The 22,069-nt window shown below is 62.0% G+C and overlaps 3 protein-coding genes across 7 annotated transcripts in view; all 3 read right to left on the bottom strand.

Moving 5' to 3' along the window:
• Positions 1 to 1,063, bottom strand: part of MTMR3 (myotubularin related protein 3) — a 137,071-nt gene extending 136,008 nt beyond the window's left edge. The window contains exon 1 of the mRNA XM_050318245.1: positions 1,060 to 1,063. The gene's annotated coding sequence lies outside the window, so the exon portion shown is untranslated. The remainder of the gene's footprint in view (positions 1 to 1,059) is intronic.
• Positions 1,036 to 9,565, bottom strand: CABP7 (calcium binding protein 7). The gene is made up of 5 exons (XM_050318310.1): positions 9,107 to 9,565; positions 5,368 to 5,511; positions 3,052 to 3,164; positions 2,061 to 2,214; positions 1,036 to 1,943 (listed from the first exon to the last, which is right to left on the bottom strand). Exons 1-5 carry the CDS (start codon positions 9,213 to 9,215, stop codon positions 1,816 to 1,818), a joined length of 648 nt encoding a protein of 215 aa, XP_050174267.1. The 5' UTR covers positions 9,216 to 9,565; the 3' UTR covers positions 1,036 to 1,815.
• A 9,817-nt stretch (positions 9,566 to 19,382) lies between these two features.
• The window catches only part of NF2 (NF2, moesin-ezrin-radixin like (MERLIN) tumor suppressor), a 46,363-nt gene continuing 43,676 nt past the window's right edge, over positions 19,383 to 22,069 (bottom strand). For 2 of the 5 annotated variants that reach the window (XM_050318280.1, XM_050318279.1), the window contains exon 16: positions 19,383 to 19,564. In XM_050318280.1, coding sequence (XP_050174237.1) covers positions 19,514 to 19,564 — 51 coding nt within the window. In that variant the 3' untranslated portion in view covers positions 19,383 to 19,513. The remainder of the gene's footprint in view (positions 19,565 to 22,069) is intronic. The other 3 variants (XM_050318283.1, XM_050318281.1, XM_050318282.1) reach the window with 2 other exon arrangements.

Genomic DNA, 22,069 nt, shown 5'->3' on the forward strand with positions numbered 1-22,069 from the left:
TTACCGTGGAGCATTTCCCATTTCCATTTCTCATTTGGACGTTGGCTTCAATTTGTTTGATAAATTATATAAGATCAAAAAACCCCAAAAAACCACCCCCCACCCAACCCCCAAATCAATGAAAACGCTGCCGATTCCTCCTGGCATCCCAAAAATGGGGAGTCCTCCCACCGTGCTGCAAGGGGAAAGTCCCATGGCAGGGCAAGGAAAGGTGTTTTCCCCACGGGATCAGCCAGGGGTGGGGATGGCCTGGGATGGGCTCCTCCAACCCCCTTCCCGTGGGAGGAAGGGGCAGCAGCTTTGCCCGATTCTCCCATGGCCCCGAGCTCTTCCCCTGGATTTATTTATTCCTTTAATCTCTTTGCCATTAAAAATGCAAAGAGGGGGATCCATTAGGTGGGAATGGCCCCCCCAGCACCTGGAGATGTGAGGAGGCCGTGCTGGTTCCCGGTGTCCCTCAGTGCAGGGAGGTCACACTGGGGCCGGGCCCCTCCGTGGTGGAAATCAGGAGTGATGGGGTGTTCCCTCCCTGCCGGCCTTGGGGCGGGATCCCCAGCCCAGCCCAGGGATGGTGACCCCACAGAGCCTCTCTGAGCCCCCCCAGCCAGATCCTGGTTCCCTCTGGAATTACTGTGAGGTTGGGTGAGGGCGTTTTTGGGAAGGGGCTTCAGCTTGTCCTCCTTGTCAAGGCAAATGGGTTTGAAACATTCATCAAACCTAGGGTAAAATATCAGGGACAAAACAACCCAGGTCCACTGGGAAAAGGCAGGACCCCCAGCAGGATCCACAGCTGGAGTGGGATGGAGGACATGGGAGCTGTCAGGAAGGAGCCAGGTCCTGGCTAACCCAGGTTTGGGGAGGCTCCAGCCCCTTTGGGATGCCGGGAGGCCACGGATCCCCCACCCACTGCCCCCTCCCTTCCCAGGAGGACTCATCCCCACCCAGCAGCACCCATGGGTGCTCCCACGGCCCTCCACCCCCACCCTGCCCCATTCACCCCACCCCCGTGTCGCCAGGAGCCCCCACAGCCCAGAGCGCTTCAGAAATCCCAGTTTTATTTCAGATCGGAAACAACCAACCAGGAAGAACGAAAAAAAAAACCAAAACAACCCACCCCAAACTCCCCCCCCCAAAAAAAAAACAAACCAAAGAATGAGAAACCGCCCCAAATCCGAACCAGTCCAGTGCCCAGGTGGGTGCTACATACAGGCTGGGGGGGCTCGGGGGGCTCGGGGCTCCCCGGCCTGGGGTCGCTCCGGCTCTTCCCAGGGAGGGGTCGGCTCAAAGTGCATCAAGCAGGAGGTCAGGAATGTCCCCGCACTGGGCAGGTGGGGAAACCGAGGCACGGCACAGGGAGTGGGGGACAGGGGTGGGCTTTGAGGGGGGGGGGTGAAATCCAGCCCTTGGCAGCCAAGTCCATGCAAACGCTCCCGGCTCTAGGAACCATCTCAGGCGCGTGTATTGCTTAGGGGATGATTTGGTTGATCATAAATACGAGCTATAACGTTGGATCGGAGTACCCGGCGGGAGCCGCCGCGGGGGGGAGGGGGCACACGGGGCTCCATGCACGTTCCATGCACTTACAGGTTGGTTTTTGCCCGGCGAGGGGGGGTCGGTGGGCGGCGGTGCCGTTACCGAAGTGTCCATGCGATGGCACCGCCCCGGCACGGCGGGGACACCCCCCGGTCCCCTCGCCGCCCCCCTCCCCGGGTGGGGGACAAGGCGAGTCTCTGGGCCACGGATGGATGGACGGACATATATTTATATATATTTATAGCTCTCTCCTCCTCGCCCCGGGGCCGCGGGGTGACCCCACTATTTCATGCCGCTGCGCAGCACCTGGTTGGCGGCGATGAGCATCACGCTGATGATGAAGGCGATGGCGAAGGCGCAGATGAGGCTCTTCCGCACGCAGGTCTGGCGGATCTGCTGGCTGGAGCAGGCTGGGAGTGGGGGGAAGAACAGGAGGTTACTCCAGAACACCCTCCCCACACGGCAGTGGTGCCGCCCCGCGGCGTCGGGGCCGGGGCCGTTCGGCATCCCCCGTGCCGGGCACTCACTCTCCACGTCCACGGGGCACTCCTCGGCCGTGCCCATGTGACTCTCCTCCTCCGTCATGATGATGTTCTCGATGTCCTTCATGGACAGGTGCTCGCAGAAGGTCTCGTACAGCAGCCGCTTCAGCTCGTCCACCGTCAGCTTCTGCATGTCACACTGTGGGGCACGGGGGTCACCCCACGGCGGGGGGGCCGGGGCTCGGGGCCTCCCCCGCCACTCCTGGGGGTGGCATTTTGGGTGGATCCGCCCCCCCGGCCTTGGCAGGGGAAGGTCTGGTGTCCCGGTGACCCCCGGTGGTGTTGGCACCAAACACCAACCCGTGTGGGCAGGGCAGGAGAGCTCGGGCTGGTGCACCCTGAGCCTGGCCCTGATCCTAATGCTAACACTAACCCTAAACTGGAGTCTGAGCCTGAGCCTGGCCCTGATCCTAATGCTAACACCAACCCTAAACTGGAGTCTGAGCCTGAGTGTGACCCTCAGCCTAACCCCAACCCTAAGCCTGACCCTAACCATGATATCGATCTTAAACCTGGCCCTAATCCTGACTCCAACTCTAAACTTGACCTTAACCCTCATCCTAACCCTGACTCTGACCCTCAACCTGATCCTAACCCTGGTTCCAACCCTAACCCTCATCCTAAACCTAACCCTGACCCCAAATCTGACCCCAACCCTAACAACTGACCCCTTAAACCAGCACTGCCCCTGACCCTGACACTTAACACACTAACCCTAACCTGGAGCCTGAGCTTGACCCTAAACCTAATCCTGACTCTTAAACTGACACTAAACTTGACCCTGAGCCCAGAGCCTGATCCTGACCTTCACCCTCACCCTAATTCCAAACCTTGACCCTCATCCTAACCCTGACCCCAACCCCCATCCCGCCTTGAGCCCAACCCCAGCCCCAGCCCTGTCCCTTTCCCAGACCCCCCCCCAAGCTCTGGGTTCAGGTTCTGGGGTGCTGCCCCCGGGGGAGGGGGGTGTCTGTACCTTCCAGAACACGGTGTCGAAGTCGGTGCCGTGGAACTTCTCCGGGATGCCCGAGGTGGACAGTTTGGGCCCCAGTAACGTCACAAACTCCTCAAAGTCCACCTGCCCGTCGCCTGTGGGACACAGGGGCACATGTGACACCTCCCAAAGGGGGGTTGCATGGGGGGGACACCCTACCTGGACTCAGTGATGCTCAGATTTACCCCCTCCCCACCCCAACCCTGCACAGCCCATGGGGCTCCTGCTCCAAGCCATGGTGGTTTTTGGGAAGAGCCCACGCCAGGGCTTGGCACTGCCTGGGGACACCCTCTCTGGGGCAGCCTTGGGGGACTCAGGCAGCACCCAGACCCCCCATCCCACCAGGGGTCACAAATGTCCCCCTGGAGCAGCAGTTGGTATGGAGGAACCTTGGACTTCACCAGCCAGGACCCCCAGACTGGCTGGGGACCCCCAGTACCTACCAGGACCCCACGGCAGGGACTCCCAAGAGCAGCTGGGAACCTCCAGTAAAGCTGGTCCCCAACTTCATCCAGGATGCCCAACGCTGGCTGGGGTCCCCAGTGTCAGCTGGGACCCCCAGTGCCATCTGAGGACCCCCTAATACCACCTGCCCCCCCAGTGTGAGCTGGGGACCCCCAGTGTCGACTGCCCCCCTCCCAGTGCTGGCTGGGGAAACCCAACATCATCCAGGACCCCAGTTCCAGGTGGGACCCCAATGCCATCTGGAGACCTCCCAGTGGTAGCTGGGGACTGTCACTGCTGTCTGAGGACCCCCAAAACTGGGTGGGGACCTCCAACAAAGTTCGGGGTCCCCAACACCAGCTGGGATTGCCAAAACCGGTTGGAGTGCCCAGTGCTGGGTGGGAACCCCCCCAATACCATCTGGGGTCCCCCAGTGCCACCTGGGTCCTCTCCAGTGTGACGTGGGGACACCCAGCGTCAACCTCAGTGATGCTCAGATTTACCCTCCCCACCCCAACCCTGCACAGCCCATGGGGCTCCTGCTCCAAGCCATGGTGGTTTTTGGGAAGAGCCCACGCCAGGGCTTGGCACTGCCTGGGGACACCCTCTCTGGGGCAGCCTTGGGGGACTCAGGCAGCACCCAGACCCCCATCCCACCAGGGGTCACAAATGTCCCCTGGAGCAGCAGTTGGTATGGAGGAACCTTGGACTTCACCAGCCAGGACCCCCAGACTGGCTGGGGACCCCCAGTACCTACCAGGACCCCACGGCAGGGACTCCCAAGAGCAGCTGGGAACCTCCAGTAAAGCTGGTCCCCAACTTCATCCAGGATGCCCAACGCTGGCTGGGGTCCCCAGTGTCAGCTGGGACCCCCAGTGCCATCTGAGGACCCCCTAATACCACCTGCCCCCAGTGTGACGTGGGGACACCCAGCGTCGACTGGAGCCCTCCAGGACTGCCTGGGAAGATCAACACCATCCAGGACTGCAAACACCAGCTGGGATTTCAGTTCCAGCTGTGCCCCCGGTGGTGGCCGTGTCCCCAGGGGGTGCAGGGGGGCCGTGCTGGCCGTGTCCTGTGGCCGTGGGGACTCTGGTGTGGGGCTGTCAGGGCAGCACTGCCGATGAGTAACGAGGGGAGCAGAGCCCTGGCAGCGCTGCCAGAAAGGCTTTTAAACGGGGGGAGAAGGAAAACCAATAAATTAAGGAGCTCTTTGAGGTCCTGATGGGCTCGGGAGGGACATGGACAGGGACACGGACAGGGACACGGACAGGGACAGGGTGATGGTGGCAGCGAGTGCTCGAGGGGCACGGCCAGTGCTGAGGACACAGCCCAGGGAGCAGGATCCACCCCAGGGTACAGGATCCAGGTCAGGGAGCAGGATCCAGCCCAGGGTGCAGGATCCAGCCCAGGGAGCAGGATCCAGCCCGGGGTGCAGGATCCAGCCCAGAGTGCAGGATCCAGCCCAGGGAGCAGGATCCAGCCCGGGGTGCAGGATCCAGCCCAGAGTGCAGGATCCAGCCCAGGGTGCAGGATCCAGCCCAGGGAGCAGGATCCAGCCCAGGGAGCAGGATCCAGCCTCGGCACCACGATCCCAGCAGGATCAGTGACCCCACAAGCAGCCCAGGATCGTTAAATCCCACCCCCCGACGAAGCTGCGTGGTGAGGACGGTGCCGATGGATGAGCGAGAGGCTCCGGAATGAGGATCCCACCTCATCCCACATCCCGTGTGGGGTCCAGCAGCAGCCGGTGGGGTGGGAATGGGGAGAACTGGGTGTTCCGGCAGAGCGGGGGCCGGGGGGTCCCGTCCCTGTGCCCACCCTGTGCCCACCCTGTGCCCACCCCGGTCCTACCGTCCATGTCGAGGCGCTGGATGATGACCTCCAGCTCCACCTCGTTGGGCATGTAGCCCAGGGAGCGCATGGCCGTGCCCAGCTCCTGCTTGGAGATGAACCCGTTGCCATCCCGGTCGAACACCTTGAAGGCTTCCCGGATTTCTGCGGGGGGAGCAGGGATGAGTCCGGCTGCAATTCCCCACCCCCCCAGCACCCACAGATCCCCCCTGAGCATCCCACCCACCCCCTCAGCAATCCTGGGTGTCCCCACATAGGGGAAACTGAGGCAGGGCAGCCCCCACAACCCTCAGAAGGGTCTGATCCCCCCTCAGGGGGACCCCACAGACCCCGGATTTGCTCCAGCTCTGGTCACCCACTCGCATCACCCACCCTGCCCTCATCACTGCCAGGCCCTCCGCAGCCAAAAATGCAGCATCCTGCCCCCAAAACACATTCCTGGGATGTGCCTGAGCTCGGGGTGGCACCGGGTGGGGGCTGCAGGTGGGGGGAACCCCACAGTGCTGCAGCATCCAGCTGGGAGCATCCCTGAGGATCCTGGGCCCGGCTGTGCCAGCACTCGGGGGGGTTGGGGGCTGTCCCCATTCCAGGATCACGGAGTGGGACTGTGGCCCCATACTTGGGATCATGGGTTGGAATTGTGCCCCACCCCACAGGCCCAGGGTGGGACTTTGCCCCAATCCCAGCATCCAGGGGTTGGTGCTGGAGCTGTGCTGCACTTCACCCCAAAAATATCCCAAATCTTGCCGGAGCTGCCGCAGGGCTCAGCCCTTTCCTGTGCACAGGAGGATGGGATAGAAGTGGGGAGAAACTGGGAGGATCTGGGGGTTCTGCCTCCAAACAAGCCCTGGGGATGTGGAGGGGGATCCCTGCTGTGATGGGCTCAGAGGGCAGTGGGGACACTGAGGCTCCATCCCAGCTCCTGCTGTTGTCTGGGCTTTGCTCTGTTTTGAGGGATACGTGGAGCTGGAACAAAGCTTACAGAAAAGAAGGACCAGGGAATTTGTGCTGGGAATTTGTACTGGGAACAGTGGGAAGCTGGGTCGAGGTGTTGGTGTCTATTCCTTCTCTGTGCCGGCTGCCAGAGGGGTTTATGTAGAGGGATCCTGGTGGGAGAAATGGGCTGAGAACAACTTTGTGTTTGGGGAGAAAAACCAACATCATGTCATGTTATCAACCACCAGCACTTGGGGACGTCCCTGCCCGGACAGTGGCACATCAGTGACATCTTCTGAGGGGTTTGGGGGAGTTTTAGGGTTTTTTTGGCCTGCCAGTGTGATGGCTGATCTCCGTGGCCCAGGCAGGGCGATGTTCCCTGTACTCCTGGGGAGCCCTGCTCTGCTCCAGCAGCCCCCAAATTCATCCTTCAACGATGCTCATCCCAAAGAGCTCCAGGGAGGCTCCCTCAGGGTGTTGGGGGACAGGCAAGGACATGTCCCAGCAGTGGCCAAACCGTGGCCCCAGCTGGGACACCCCAATCCTCCCCACTGAGCCGGCAGCCCCTGCCCCTCCTGCCCCAGCGGGGAGCCATGGGGGGTGTCTGGGTGTCCCCAGTGTCCCCCAACCCGTGGAGGAGGGGGGACCAGGTGGCAGCGTGTCCCCCCACACCAACCTGGGCGTCTGGCACCTTGTGGGGTCACCTTGGGGCTCAAATGGCACGGGGGGTGGGTGTTGGGGGACACCCCACAGGGACACCCCGGGCACAGCAGCACCCACGCGTGTCACACGGGGCTGGGTGAGCCACCACGACAACCTGGGGCACGAGGGGAGTGTGAACACCCAGACAGCTCAGTGTGAACACCCAAACCCCAGAGCCCGCACACGCAGATTGCGCGGTGTGCACACACGGTGACAGCGCTGCAGCGGGGCTGGGACACCGCCCGCGGGGACGCGGACCTGCGTGTGCACGCACGGACACACGGACACAGCCCGTGGGGTGATGCTGGAGATGTGTGTGTGTGTGTGCACACCCTGCAGGGGTGTGCCTGTGTGTGCACACACACGGATGCAGAGCAGAACCACCTCAGAGTGTGTGTGTGCGGGTGTGTGTGTGTGTGTGTGCACCCCACAGGGGTGCACACACACACACACACACACGCACACACACACACACAACCCCCCACACCCTGCAGGGATGTGCTTGTGCATGGACCTGCACTGGACACACCCCCCTTGCAGCGCTGCTGGACTGGTGTGCACCCCCCAAAAACAACTTGCACAGATGTGCTTGTGAGCGCACACGCACACGCACACAGAGCTGCGCTGCAGAGATGCTGGACTTGTGCACGCACACACAGACACACAGATAGACACACAGACAGACACACAGACAGACACACACACAGACACACAGACAGACACACAGACACCCCCTCTCTGCAGCAGGGCTGTGAGCACAAACTCGTCCTGCTGTGACGCTGTATGTGCACGCACACAGATGCACACATGTTCTAACACACGCACACACTCTCACACACTCTCACACACACACACAGTGACACACACAGAGTGACACGCACACAGAGTGACACAAACACACACATTCTGACACACTCACACACTCTCACACACTCTGGCACAGCCACCCTGCGGTGAGGCCGTGCCTGTGCATTCACACATTCACACACGTGTGAGCACACGCACGGCGTGTGACGGGGCTGTGGGAAGGGGGGGTTAGATGTTTGTGCACACACAGACACACTGAGATACACACACAGTGACACACACACAGTGACACACACAGACACACTGAGACACTGACACACACACACAGAGCCCCTGCAGTGAGGCTGTGCCGGGCACGTCAGCACACCCCCCCTGCAGAGCTGTACACACACACACACACACAGAGTCACTGTCACACACACACGCTGGTCCTGGATGGATTTTGGGGCTCTCCTCATCCCCCAGTCCCGTGGCTCCTGCCTCAGTTTCCCCACAGGGTTCCTGACTCGGTGCTGGGCCCAGGGGTGCCCTCACTGGGGACACGTGTGGGGTCACCCCCCGTGCCTCAGTTTCCCCCGTGGTGCTGGGTCTGGGGGCAGCAATGGGGCCGGGGATGCTGCAGCCCCTTTCCCGGGGGCTCCCCGGGGACACCCCGAAGCCGAGGAGCGCCAGTGCCCGTCCTGCCACCCCGGCAAACTTTTGGGATGGAAAAAGCCGTTCTGGTGGCGGCGAGCTGAGCCCGGCCCCGCTCATGGCACGGGTGGGCAGAACCCCGCCGGCCGCTCCTCCTGGCCGGAGCCCGCTGACACCGGGGCTGCGTGGGGCTGCCGTGACCCGGGAGGGTGACACGGGTGACAGCCACCCTTCGGGCCCCCCGCGCCACCAGCCACTGTCATATTATGACAGCGGGGAGGGGGGTCACCCCGCCACGCCGGAGGGGGGGTCCGGCCGCCCGCCACCACCGCCGGTCCCTGCTGTGTCATATCGGCACAACCGGGGGCCCGGGACCCCCGCACGCCTCCCCTTCCAGCTTGCCTTCCTCCCCTCCTCCTCCTCCATCCATCCATCCATCCGCATCCCGCTCGCCCTCAGCCTCCCCACGGCGCCGGGGGACGCGCTCCCCGACTCCTCCGCAGCCGCATCCCGCGGGATGGACTTCCCAGTTCTCCCAGTCCCCCTCGCCCCACAATCCCATGGGATGGCTCCCTCATCCCCGGCCCCCTAGCCCTTGCAGCCCCATCCTCGAACCCCCCAGCCCTCCCCAGCCCTCCCGCAGTCCCCCAAACCCGCTCACCCTCCAGCTCATCCTCGGGGATCTCCACGGGGCGCTGCTCGGCGAGGATGTTGGGGACGGTGTAGATCCCCCGGTACATCAACGCCGCCGTCACCGGGTGGAAAGGCATCTTCGGGGCTCCCCAAAACCCAAAGTTTAAACCCAAATCTCCTCGGGTAGAGCGGCGGGGGGTCCCCCCGGTCGGTAGCGCCGGACGCTAAACACAAGTTGCCGGTACCCGCCGCCCCCCGCCCGGTACCCACCGGCCAGGGGGGGCCGCTCCCCGTCCTCGGGGGCCGGCGGCGGGACGGGACTGGCGGCGGAGCCCCTCAGCGTGCAGTCAGGGCGCGGGGGGGCTCCGCTGGGGGCGGCCCGCTGCCCCCGCGCACATGCCCTCCCGAAGTGGAGACGGGAGGTGAAAGCATCCAAGCCCCGGTTAAATCCCGGTGGAAGCGGCGGCGGCGGCGGCGGCGGCGGCGGCAGGGGGACAGGGCTGGCCATGCTGCTCGGGGCCCCCCTCTGCCCGGCCCACCCCTTCTGCCCGGGGCCCCCTCGGCCGGCCCGGGCCGCTCACAGCCCCGAGGGCCGCTGCCACCGGGCCACGCTCCCAGTGGGGCCCGGCATGGCGGGGCCGAGGATGAAGGCGGCCTCTTCGTCTTCCTCCTCCCTCCTCCTCCTCTCCTTCCTCCCCGCCAAGTGTCCCGGGCAGGCCGGGGTTCGCAGCCGCCGCGGCTCAGCCCCGCCGCGCCCCCGCCGCCCCCGCGCCGCCGGCAGCTGGAGCATCCTCGGCCCCGGCCCCGGGAAGCGGCGGCGGAATCCGGGAGCGGCGGCGCCGGGCGGGTTTTGAACGGTCCCGCCCGGGAAATGGGGCTGGGGGCGGGGGAGGGTGGGGCCTCCCCCGGAGGGGGGGGCGGTGATGGGGGGGCAGTGCGGCAGCGAGGGGGGCTCGGCCACCCGGGAGCGTCCCGGGCCGCAGGCCAGCCCGGAGGGGCAGTGGGAGGTGCTGGTGCCCCGGGTGGGGGCTCGGGGGATGCTGGGGGACGGCAGGCAGGGCTGGGGAGTCCCTGTGGCACCCCGTGTCCCCGCAGGTGTCACCCCGGGGTCCCCACATGCAGCAGCCCATGCCCAGGCAGTTGTCACCCTGAGGTCCCTGCACATGGCACCCCATGCCCGGGCAGTCAACCCACGGGGTCCCCACACGGCACCCCAGGCTGTCACTACCCCAGGTCCCTGCACATGCCACCTCAGGCGCTTGTCATCCCAAGGTGCCCCGACTGTCACCACCCCGAGGTCCCTGCACATGGCACCCTCTTCCTGGGGCAGTCACCATCCCAGAGTCCCGACAGGTTCCCGGGGCTGTCACCATCCCAAGGTGCCGTCACCTGCACTGTGGCACCCCACACCCAGGCAGCCGTCACCCCACGGTCCCCACACACGGCACCCTGTTCCTGGGGAATGTCACCATCCCAGGCTGTCACCACCCTTAGGTCCCTGCATGTGGCACCCCATGCCCAGACAGTTGTCACCCCAGTGTCCCCACACTTGGCACTGCAGGCTGTCACCACCACAAAGTCCCTACATGTACCACCACAAGCCAAGGTCCCCAGGGTGCTGTGTGGTGACAGTGACCCCCCCAGCCGGACCTGCTGCTCTCACACCACGGGAAAAATGAACCATGGAAGGGGCGGGAAGGGGGACCAGGAGCAAAGCCCTCTGTCCTTGTCCCCTTTTCCAGTTGCCCCACTTCCCCCCAGCCTTGATCCCGGTTTTCACCTCATTTCTCACTTTGACAGTGATTAATCCCAGTTGGGCTGATGCACCAGGGCAGGTCCCCACTGGTGTCTGTGTCCCTGTGACACCCACCCGTGCTCCAGTCAGTGGGAAGGGATGCTCCCAGGGCCTGGCACATCTCCCCTCCCAAATCCTGCTGTTCACCTTCCCTGGGTGGGAGTGTCCAACCCGCTGGGACATTGTGGGTCACAGTGTCCCCCGCGCCTTGGTGGCACCTCTGGAAGTGGGGACAGTGGCACGGGGAGGCTGCAGGGCCCCTTCGGAGGTGGGAGGGAAGGGGCTGGGGGCAGGAGGGACACTGTCCCCAGAGCCCAAAGGGAATGAGGGAATGAGAAAAGGAGGGCAGCCGGCAGCTCCCAGGAGCTCATCGGACACCAGGGATGCTCCAAAGGGGACGGGGAAACTGAGGCACGGCTGGGCAGGTTGCCGATGCGCTGCTCGTGCTGGCACTGCCACAAGAACGCCCAGAATCCTGGAATGGGGCTCCTGTCGCTCCAACCAAGTCCTTCACTAGACGCCCCCTGCCTCCCGCAGCCGCCCCGCACACGTGCTCAGCCTCATCCCAGCCAACGCTACCGGGAATTTTCGGGCAGCTCCAACCTCCCTGCGCTGCTCCTTCCAGCTCCGGCCGGAGCAGCGGTCGGGACCCTTCTCCGGGGCTCCCCAAATCCCACCTGTGCCTCCCGGCAGCTCTGCCGCTGCAGCCGCCGCTGGATTTAACCAGCTGGGGTCCCCTTTAAGCTGTTTTTTAGTTGGGAGAAATTTCCCTCTCCGGCAGCGGAAAGAGCAGCCCGGCCGCGCTCCGGAGAGGGGGATTTCAGGGATCAGCAATTCCCGGCGCTGCGGGGTCTCAGCGCCCAGGGCAGGGTCCTTCCTCCCGCGGGGTGGATTTTTCCAGCTCTGCCACAATTCCATCCTCTCCCGGAGCTCGGGATGGTGTCGGGGCACATGGATCTGTGTCCCACGGGGAGTCCCCGGTGTCTGATACCGTGCCTGAGCTCCCAGCACTTGAGAGGGGAATGCTGAGAATAACAAGTGGCTTTTGGGGAGAAAGAAACCCAAAAAGGCAAAGCCTGATTAAAAATCTCCTCCTTATTTTTTTTTTTTTTTTAATTTGCTCCTCGATGTTAACGAAGTTCCCTCCCAGTTAATTCTCTGGAGGCCCCGGGGTGGAAACTCATTAATTTCTCACCGCCCAAATCCCAGCAGGAATAACACGGCCAATTTCTGGGCTTTTCCCCTCAAATCCCCAGCGGAGCTCTCTGTGCAGCGACAGGGACCTGTGGGAGCAGCATTCCCTAAGGATGGGGGACAGCCGGTCATCCCGGCTCCTGCTCCCCGGGGATGGAGCGGGAGCAGGCGGCACGGGGAGGGGGAAGTGAGAATTAAGTGGCTTAATTGCATCTGAATGCTTGATGAGGTTTTTGTTCATTAGGGATCACCGTCGGAGCGCTCTCCGTGCTTTTCCGGAGGCCAGCTCGGCCACATCACCCTCTTCCTCGTGGGATGAAGGCTGGGACAATCCTCGTGGGATGAAGGCTGTGCTGAATTCCCTCGCTGATTTTGGGGGGAGAATCTCACACCTCGGTCCTGAGATGGTGGGGTTGAGGCAGCGGCATCCCCAAATCCCAGGGATTTCAGCTTAAAATCCCAGCCACAGCTGGGGGATTTACCCCTTTCCTGCACCGCTGGGATGTTGGGAACGTTCCTCTTCATAATTCCTCCATTATTTGTGGATCCTTTTCACAATTCCCCCTTTATCCCAGCCGGGGCTCAGACCTTGCCAGCAGGTCGGTGCCACCTCTCCCTGCTGTCCCTTCGTCCCTTCAGTGACAGTGGCACCTTCCCGGCACTCCCGGCTTCTTCCCTAATTAACTGATCCCACTGACGAGGTGGGAGGGGCACGATCCAGGCCTGGAATTTCGTGTCCCGTCCGCAGATATGGGAGGATCTCCCTCTCAGGAGTCCCTCACTCCGGGTTCACATCCCGACATCGATGGCCTTATTGTTTTCAGGAATTCTGGGAGGAATGGAAAGGAAAAGGACTGAAGTGGTGCTGGCACAGGGATGGGGCTGATGGAGCCTTCATTAATCTGCTCCTTGTTTATTCCTGCCCTGGCTCCACATCCTCCTCTGCCCAGTGGAGACTCCTGGGCTCTCTCCTGCCGTGAGGGCTGAGGATTGGGATGGGGATGGGATTGGGATGAGGTGGGAGGGGATGACAGTGGCACTGGGATAGGGACAGAGATGGGCTGAGAATGGGGCCAGGGCTGGAAATGGGATGGGATGAGTTGTGGATGAGGATGGGTACAGGGATCCCTCACAGGCATGGGGATGGGAAGGGATGGGGACAGGATGGGATGGGATATGGATGGAGATAGGATGGGGGTGGGATGGGGATGGAATTGGAGATGGGAAGGGGATGCTCCAAAGCCATGGAAAAGCTGACAGGGATGGGGGGAAAGTGGCAGAGCAAATGTCCATCTCCAGCTGGTGACGATGCAAACCTGTGCCGAGTGCCCTCAAATCCCCCAGGACAGCCCCATGGATAACTCTCCCGGGCAGTGTGAGGACGCTGGAATGGGGGTGGGCAGCACCACAGCGTCCTCCAGACTGTCCCTTGGCTCACCGGGCACCGGGAGGGGCCGAGAGGGGCTCGGGGTGTCGTGGTGTCATTTTAAAGTCACCGCTGGCACCGAGCCCTGGAGGCACCAGAGGCATCAATCTCCCGGGGCCGGCGCTGTCAGGCGGGTATTTAGTGGAATGTTTCCTAAATGAACGCTTGATAGGAGAAGAGGGATGGCTGCAACGTTCCGAGCCACAAGGTTATCCCAGCGGCCGCGCCGGCTGCCAGCTCCCAGTGCCCGCTGGAAACCTGGGAAGGGCAGAGGAGATAACCCTCGGGAAGGGTCCGGGAGCCGCATCCCAGCGTGGCCAGGACCGTTCCCACATTCCGTAAGTTCAGGGGAAAGGCCGGGCCAGGCTCCAGGCGGGAGGGGCGGGAAGGGAGAATGGGGAAGGCTCGGAGGTTTAATTTGGGTTCTGAAGGGGCAGGGGGAATATCCCCTCCGTGGGAGGAGGCAGGAATTCTGCCTAGGGGAAATAAGGTTTCCAAAGGGAAAGGGGATGGCTCCTGCAAGGAGTTTTGCCTCCAGGACACGGCTGTGCCAGTCCAGGCTCTGCTCCCACCCCGCTGCTGGTGCACAGTGACAGGTGGTGACATCAGCTCCACCTTCCCAGGTGCTGTGGCCTGTTGCAGTGGGAGGCCCCGGGATCCAGTGGTGCCGAGATCTGGTGGTGCCCAGTGCCAGGACGGCAGGTCCCAAAGGCACCTGGTGCCAGGATGCCCAGGCCAGGTGACATCAGGCTGGCAGCAGGCACATCCCAGCAGGGCTGTGACAGTGCCCTGTGTTCCCATGGCTGAGCAGGAGAAGGTGATGGTGTTATAAATTAGTGTAAGAATTTAGACAACTCAATTCCAATTAAACATTGATAAATTTATTAAGCAAGCGATAATAAAGCGAAGACAGAGCTGGGTGGTCTGGGGGGCAAGTGCCCTGCCCGAGGCACACACCAAAATGTAGCAAATGTTCCTTTTTATACATTTTCAAGTCCCAGGTTTTGAGTGTAAACCTGCTTTGTGGTTGTGAGTGTATGGCTCATTGTTAGGTGGTCATCTGGAATTCGTCAGAGATGAAAGCTGTACTTCTTACCAGTTGTAAATTCTACCGATACTGATATTTGTTTGTTTAGCAAGATGTCTGTAATTAATTTTACTGACACTTACTTGATTAATAGGATGTCTGTGAAACTTATCTTGTTGAATTATAATAAAAGTTTCTTATTCCCCTACACATAAGATTTTATGAGCAAAGTTAACCCTTCTATTACAATGGGAGTGGGACTCCAGCATTCCCACTCTGGATCCGGCCCCAAGGCAGTGCTGCACCCCATCCAGTGGTCCTACACCCCATCCCATGGTTCTGTACCCCATCCCATGGTCCCACACCAAACCACAGCATCCTACACCCCCCCTTTGAGGTCCTGCACCCCATCCCATGGTCCTGTGCTCCCCCATGTGCTCCTGCAGCCCTGGGGTGATCCCGCACCCCAACACAAGGTCCTGTACCCCTTCACAAGGTCCTGCACCCCTTCATAAGGTCCTGCACCCCGTTACAAGGTCCTGCACCCCACGTGTGCTCCTACACCCCATGGGGTGGTCTTGCACCCCCCCACAGTGTCCTGCACCCCACCAAGGTCCCACACCCCATCACACCTCACCCAACACCCCCTACTGGGCTCCAGCAATTCCCCCTCCACTCCACGTGTTTTTGATCCCACAGCATCCATATTTTATCCCCTCCTGGGGCTGAACGGGCACCTCTGGGCCCAGCCAGGGCTCTGCAGCTCTGGTTTCCCTGTGTGATAGGTCCCCAGTTCACCCACAGAGAGCACCGAGTTTGCCAGGTCTCAGCAGGGAGCAGGTGGCCCTGGGTGCCATCCCCTGCCAGGGCTGCCCCTCCCCTCCCTCCTCCTTCCTAAAGTCATTTTCTTCCCCCTTTTCCTCCCTGGAAGGCAGAGGTGGAGGGATGCAGCCGGCTGTGCTGTGCCAGCCGTCAGCCCGAGCCAGCAGGGATGGGTGAGGATGGATGAGGATGGATGGGGATGGATGGGGATGGATGAGGATGGATGAGGATGGATGGGGATGGCGGGGACAGCGCCAGGCTGGCAGCTGTCAGAGAGGAAGGAATCAGGTCCCCACGTCCTCAAGACACCATCGGAAAAGAGCAGGATCCGTCTGGTTCCAGTCACCGGGAGCAGCGTTTTACCTGACACCTGCAAGGGGAGTCCTGAGGGCAGGGGTGGGGGGTCCCTGGGCTGCTCCCCCAACTCCCACTGTATCGCTGGTGGGCAGAGGTGAACCCACAGAGCCACCTCTGCCCCGGGGGTGCCCCAGTCCTCCTGGTTCCAGCCTGTGCCAGGTGCAAACGCCCTCCCTTCGGGCACACACACTCCCCACATGTGCAGGAGCCCCCCAGCCCTCTCTGGGGCTTTGCCAGGGTCTCCCTCTCCCCACTAACCCCCATCTCACCTCCCCCGGGCAGCCCCCAGGGTGCAGGGGGCTGTGGAGCAGCACCCATGGGTGGGGGGACACCAGCTGGAGCTGGACAGTTATGCCAGTGCCATCCCTGCCTCGGTTTCCCCCCCATCCATCCACTCTGCCCCTTCCAAGCTCTTTTCCTGCAGAGTTGCCAACCAAAGCCATGCACATTTTGGGTGGACTCTGCACCAGCACCGTGACCCCCCTGCAGGGCTGCTGGGCCTGGCCTGGCCACCCCCAGGTCACCCTTTGTCCCCTCTGTCCTGGCGCCAGCAGTGCCCCCCTCCCATGGGCAACGCTTCTGCCCCAGCTCTTGGTGGTTTATTCTGTTTTTGAGGGAATTTAATGGTTGGGAAGTGAAACAAATGTGAGTGGAGGAGGTTTGGGGACCCCAAAGTGGAGAACCACTGCCAAAGCCCTTGGGTGTCACCTGGGATTGGCCAAATCCCCAATTTCCTTCCCCAGGAAGCCGTGGCAGGGGAAGGCACTGGGAGAGGCAGGTGGGAAAGTTGGCTGGTGGTTTTCTTTTTCTCGAGCAAAGTCAGCTCCCACCAACCCATACCCGCTGCCACAGCTCCTGGAGGGCTCACCGGGGAAAAGGGAAAAAAACAGGATGGAATTTCCTTTGGAAGTAGAGGAACAGCCTGGGATACGCCAGGGAGGGCAGGGGGGCAGCGGGCACTGGGCTGCGGGTGGAGGGGCAATGCCGTGAGTGTGCAAGGTAGGGAGTGTGTGAGGCTGTGGGTGTGCAGAGCTGAGTGTGCAGGTGTGTGAGGCTGTGGGTGTGCAGTGTGAGCAGGAAGCTGTGAGCGTGTGAGTGTGCAAGGCTGGGAGTGTGAGGCTGTGGGTGTGCAGAGCTGAGTGTGCAGGTGTGTGATGCTGTGGGTGTGCCAGACTGAACTAAAGGCTGCAGGTGTGCAAAGCTGTGAGTGTGCAAGGCCGTGGGTGTGCAAGGCTGAGCGTGCAGAGCTTCTTGGAGCAGTGGGGATCCCTGTGGATCCCTGTGCCAGAGGGCAGGAGGAGACCCCCCCACACTGGATCCATTCCCAGCTGCGCCCAGTGCGTCCCCAGTGCATCCATCCCAGTACATCCATCTGCACATCCATCCCTGCACATCCATCCTGGTACATCCATCCCTGCACATCCAACCCAGTGCATCCATCCTCTTCGCATCCATCTGCACATCCATCCCTGCACATCCAACCCAGTGCGTACATCCCTGCATATCCATCCCTGCACTTCCATCCCCTGCACATCCATCCCAGTCCATCCATCCCTGCACATCCACCTGTACATCCATCCCCAGTCCATCCATCCCCAGTCCATTCATTCCCAGTTCATCCATCCCTGTACATCCAACCCTGCACTTCCATCCCTGCACATTCCCAGCACATCCCCTGTGCTCCTGTCCCGGTCTGGGCTGGGAAAAGCCTCTTGGCTCATTTTGGGATGCAGGCAGGGCAGGAAGCACCAGTTGCATTCCTTTCATCAGTGGCCATGAGAGATTTCAGGTCACCCTCCGTGTCCCTCCTCCGCTGCCTCCAGCCATCCCGAAATCCCGCGGGTAGCCCACCAGCACGCCCAAATCCCACCCCAGCTCCCTCAGCCCTCCTAAAAACAAGGAGATGGGGAAAATCTCCCCAGCCCCCGTGACGCTGGGGACGAGCCCCGGCCAGAAGCTCCCGTGAATCTCCTGGGATTTGCCGCAGGAGAGCGGATAGAAAGCACATCCATCGCCGATCCCGGTCTGGGGTCCGGCCTTGCTGGGCTCGGAGTGTTGGGCAGGGCCGGTTTCAGCCGTGATTAATGACAGAATGGAGGTCAGTGCAGTGCATCCTTTATTCCAGGCAGGACGGGATCAGGAAGCATCGGCAGGAATGGCAAACACAGGGCTCGGCCCCGCCGGCCCCCAAATCTCTTTTCCCTCAAGGAGGGAGGGGAGGGAATGACCAGGAACAGTTGGGACCCCTGGAATGATGGGGAGGGAGAATCCATCCCGATCCCGTGGGAGCTGCCGGAAGGACCTCGGCTGTGCTTCCCATTAACCCCTCCCAAGGACTCAAGAGTTTTTTCCCGAAATAAAAAAGAGCAAAGAAACCCCAGCTCCCCTCCTAGTGCTGTGAATTTTTATTAAAACAGGAGAAAACAGTTATTCCTTGGGAGTACGACAGTCCAGGGAGTGGGAATGCGGCTGTGCCGGGCCACAGCCATCCCAAACTGCAGGCACGGGCAAGGAATCCATCCCACGTTTTAAATAAAAAGGGGTTGGGATGGGAGTTACGCCACGCCAAGCCCCGGGCTGAGCCTCCGGGGGGGCTGTGGGAGGGAGGAGTTGGGGGGTCCCCAGGGGGTGTGGGGGATCCCCGGGGCAGCACCGGCTCTGCTGGAGGGGAAATCGCGGCTGGAAGGAGGATTGCACCCGGGCGGGATTTGGGACGGAGACAGGAAGGGAAGGGCAGGGCATCCCTGTTCCCCCCGCGGGGGGGTCAGAGCGAAGGCACCCGCTGTGGGACAGGCAGGAGCAGCCCCGGGCTCAGCCCGGGAGAGCGGCATTCCCGGGGCGGGGAGCGGAGGGGCTGGATGCAGGCGCCCAGGGAAAGCCCAGCCCGCAGCCCCCCAGCCTGAAGCTGTCCAGGTTTGTCACAGTTTGCAGGAAAAATAAGGTTTCATTTGGTTGGCACTAGTTGTTCTCCCGCTCCGCATTCCCGGCAGCGAGGGGGAGGAGGAAAAGGAGGAGGAGAGGAGGAGGAGACCTTCCTCCCCCCTCCTCTCCCCCGGGAAGCAGCCGCCAGGATTCCCACAGGCCCAGGTCCCTGTCATCCCGCTCCCGCCTCCCATCCACGGCGGGCGCTAGGAGAGCCGGCCCTGATTTACAGCACTCCACTGGAACATGCTCTGCGTCCTAATGGAGCTCCCGGCACGGGAGGGCACGCGGGGCTGTGGAACAGGCACACGGGGCTGTGGAACAGGCACGCGGGGCTCCAGGGCTGGGTCAGGGCTCTTGGGACCGGCACATGGGACCCCAGGGCTGGCACATGAGGCTCCAGGGCTGGCACACGGAGCTCTGGGCTGGCACAAGGGGCTTCAGAGCAGGCACACAGGGCTCCAGGCTGAGACCCGGAGCTCCAGGGACAGCAGGAGGAGGCAACCCCGAGGGATGTGGTCCCTGCCAGGGAGAGCCTTGGGCACACTCCTCTTGCTGGCTGCCAGTTTGGGGGGGGCACAACCACAGCCCCTACCCTGGCACCAGGGAAAAGCCTGGAGGGCCGAGCCTAGAAGCTGTGCTAGAAAAAAATATAGAGAAAAGCTGGAAAACCCCAGGAAAACAGAGCGTGAGGGAGGAGGGTGAAGGGACACTAAGCTAGAGAACGTCACACAGTCCGTGGGCAGCCCCGGGGCCGGCGGGGTGCGGGGGCTGGAGCAGCCGGGGGGGCCGGGGTGGTGCCCGGCTCCCTGGCCCCGCGGGCACCCCCGGCCCGGGCCAGGCTCCGGGGGCCCTCGGGAAGCAGCAGCGGTGCGGAGCGGCAGGACCCTTCCTAGAGCTCCTCGAAGAAGGCCACGCGGGACTTGGTGCTCTGCAGGGTGAGCTGGAAGAGAGCAGAGCCAGGTGAGGGGGAGTCCCCGGGCTGGGCAGGACGGAGCCGCTGTCTCTGTATCCCTCCGGGAACAGCAGGGAAGGCGGAGCCGGGGGGGCCGCGGGAGCAGAGGTCGTGCAGCCCCCACCACAGCAAGCACAGCCCGAGGGCAAAGCGGGGCGGGGTGGGGGAACAAAGGCTAAATCAAGATCATTAGCGTGGCTGAGGCTTCCAGGATGTGGGATACACGGGAGGTGGATCAAAGGAGCCAGTCCTGGGGCTCCTGGTGGAGGGGAGCACACAGGGATCTTGGGGAGCTGGAGGAGAAACATCCACGAGCTGAGGGAGAACCACGCTCGTCTCCGAACCCACTGCTCCAACAGCCCCTGGACTCGTGTCCCTGTCACCAAACAGGGACCATCCTCTGTCCCTGCTCATGTCCAGGCCCATCCCACCACGTGTGCAGCCACTCCAGCATCCCGGGATCTCGTCCTGGTCCTGCTCCATCCATCCTGCTGGAGGACAGAGCCGCAGAGCCCCTGCTCGCAGGGCTGTCCTTGCAGCCAAGGCCCTGCAGGACCTGGAGACCCTTGGAAAGCTTTCCTGCAGCGATAGCAAGGCGACCCCAAAGATAACACCCCGCGGAGGAGCCGGGAGCCCACTTGCTAACGGGCCAAAGGAGATGAAAGAGAACGAAATCCCGGGATTTACAGACACCCACCCAACGGAGCGCGCCGGGGGAAGTGCCACCTCCCAGCCAGCTGCTGGATCCCCAGCACTTTGCCAAAGCAGCAGGCTAATTGCCAAGGCTTCCTTTCAGCTGGATTAAGCACGGTGCTTCCGCTGGGAATGCCGGTTTTGCTGAAACAGGAATCCTGGGATCACCTTCCAGTGAGTTAAGCCCCTCAATGGAGCCGTCAGGCGCTTCCCCCCTCCCTGCTTCTCCCCCACGGCCTTTCCTCAGTAATTCCTTCACAGCTCTGATGCCACTTAGAAAAAAAAAAAAGTCTGTATTGCAGAGGAAATTTCTGCAGGGGCTTAAGAATCTCTGCTGGCAGCAGCTCCCAGACCAGGGCTGGTTCTCCTCCTCCTCCTCCTCTGCATCCCCCAGCTGCTCCAGTGTCCCCTCCAGAGCTGGGATAGGGGCTCTGTGCCATGGGCAGCGCTTTGCCTAAGTCTGGAAAAGGGAAAAAAGTGGAGTGGAGAGCCCCAGGCTGCTCCCAGACCCTCTGATGGGGACACCTGACAGGAAAGCCCCATCTCTGGAAGTGTTACAGGGCCTAAAGGCTCCAGGAGAGCTGGAGAGGGACTGGGGACAAGGCATGGAGGGACAGGACACAGGGAGTGGCTTCCCACTGACAGAGGGCAGGGATAGATGGGAGATTGGGAAGGAATTGCTGGCTGTGAGGGTGGTGAGACCCTGGCCCAGGTTGCCCAGAGAAGCTGTGGCTGCCCCTGGATCCCTGGAAGTGTCCAAGGCCAGGTTGGACAGGGCTTGGAGCAACCTGGGCTGGTGGAAGGTGTCCCTGCCCATGGCAGGGGGTGGGATGGGATGAGCTTTAAGGTCCCAATGCACCCAAACCATCCCACAATTCTATGATCCACCTGCCATCCACCTCTTTCCCAAGGCCCTGCCACCACATCCATCCCTTCTTTAGCCTGGCTAGGGGAGCAGAGCCTCCCACGCTCCCCCAGCCCACAGGAGTTCACCCCATTAAAAATCCCAGTGAGAGGAGATGCCCCCCAGATCCCCCCCAGCAAACCCAGCTGGAGGAAAGAACAGAGCCAGCTCCACCTGCTTACGGAGCAGAGGGAAGATGTTCCCCTCAGGCTTAGCAAGGAATCAGACTGCTCTGCCTGTAGCTACAGCTCTCCATTAACCCCCCACGTGCTTTTGAGGTCCTGAGCCCGAAGCTGTGCCTGCCTCAGCTCCCAGCTTTGGGAAGCAGGTGGAGGCAGAGCTCTGGGACATCCAGCACAGGCACGAGGAGAAAGGAGAGATGCAGCCCTGCCCCTTGCCCTGGTGCTTTCATCCTGACATTCCAAGGCTCCCGAGATGCTCAGTGGTATTTTACCTATCCAGGGACACCGAGGCATGGGAAGAGCAGCCCAGCTCTGGGCACACAGGGAATGGGAGCAAGGATGGATCTTGATGCGATGGGGTTCTGTGGGAAGAAACATCCTTACAGGGACATCCCAAGAGGACCATGCCCTGTGGATCACTGTATCCCAGCAGTGGCCAGAAAGGCAAAGACCACAGGGATTCATCCCTGGGAAGGTGGGGAGGCCCTGGCACAGGTTCCCCCGAGAAGTTGTTGCTGCTCCATCCCTGGAAGTGTCCAAGGCCAGGTTGGAGCAAACTGGGCTAGTGGAAGGTGTCCCTGCCCGTGGCAGGGAGGTGGGATGAGATGAGCTTTAAGGTCCCTTCCAAAAGGGACCAGGATCAGCCCAGCAGCTCCAGGCAGCTGCCTCCTCACATCCAGCTGCATCCAGGCACCGACATCAGCAGACAGGGAA

This window comes from Myiozetetes cayanensis, unplaced genomic scaffold (genome assembly GCF_022539395.1).
Source record: "Myiozetetes cayanensis isolate MyiCay16 unplaced genomic scaffold, myiCay2020 scf21, whole genome shotgun sequence".
Taxonomy (NCBI): Eukaryota; Metazoa; Chordata; class Aves; order Passeriformes; family Tyrannidae; genus Myiozetetes; species Myiozetetes cayanensis.

What these genes read in the sequence shown, in the direction of transcription:
- CABP7 (XM_050318310.1), bottom strand. Translation starts at nt 9,215, where the DNA reads ATGCCTTTCCACCCGGTGACGGCGGCGTTGATGTACCGGGGGATCTAC. An exon ending in TCGACACCGTGTTCTGGAAG is followed by an intron (nt 2,215 to 3,051) that starts GTACAGACACCC and finishes CGTGCCCCACAG; the next exon opens with TGTGACATGCAGAAGCTGAC. An exon ending in GTGCCCCGTGGACGTGGAGA is followed by an intron (nt 1,944 to 2,060) that starts GTGAGTGCCCGG and finishes CCCCACTCCCAG; the next exon opens with CCTGCTCCAGCCAGCAGATC.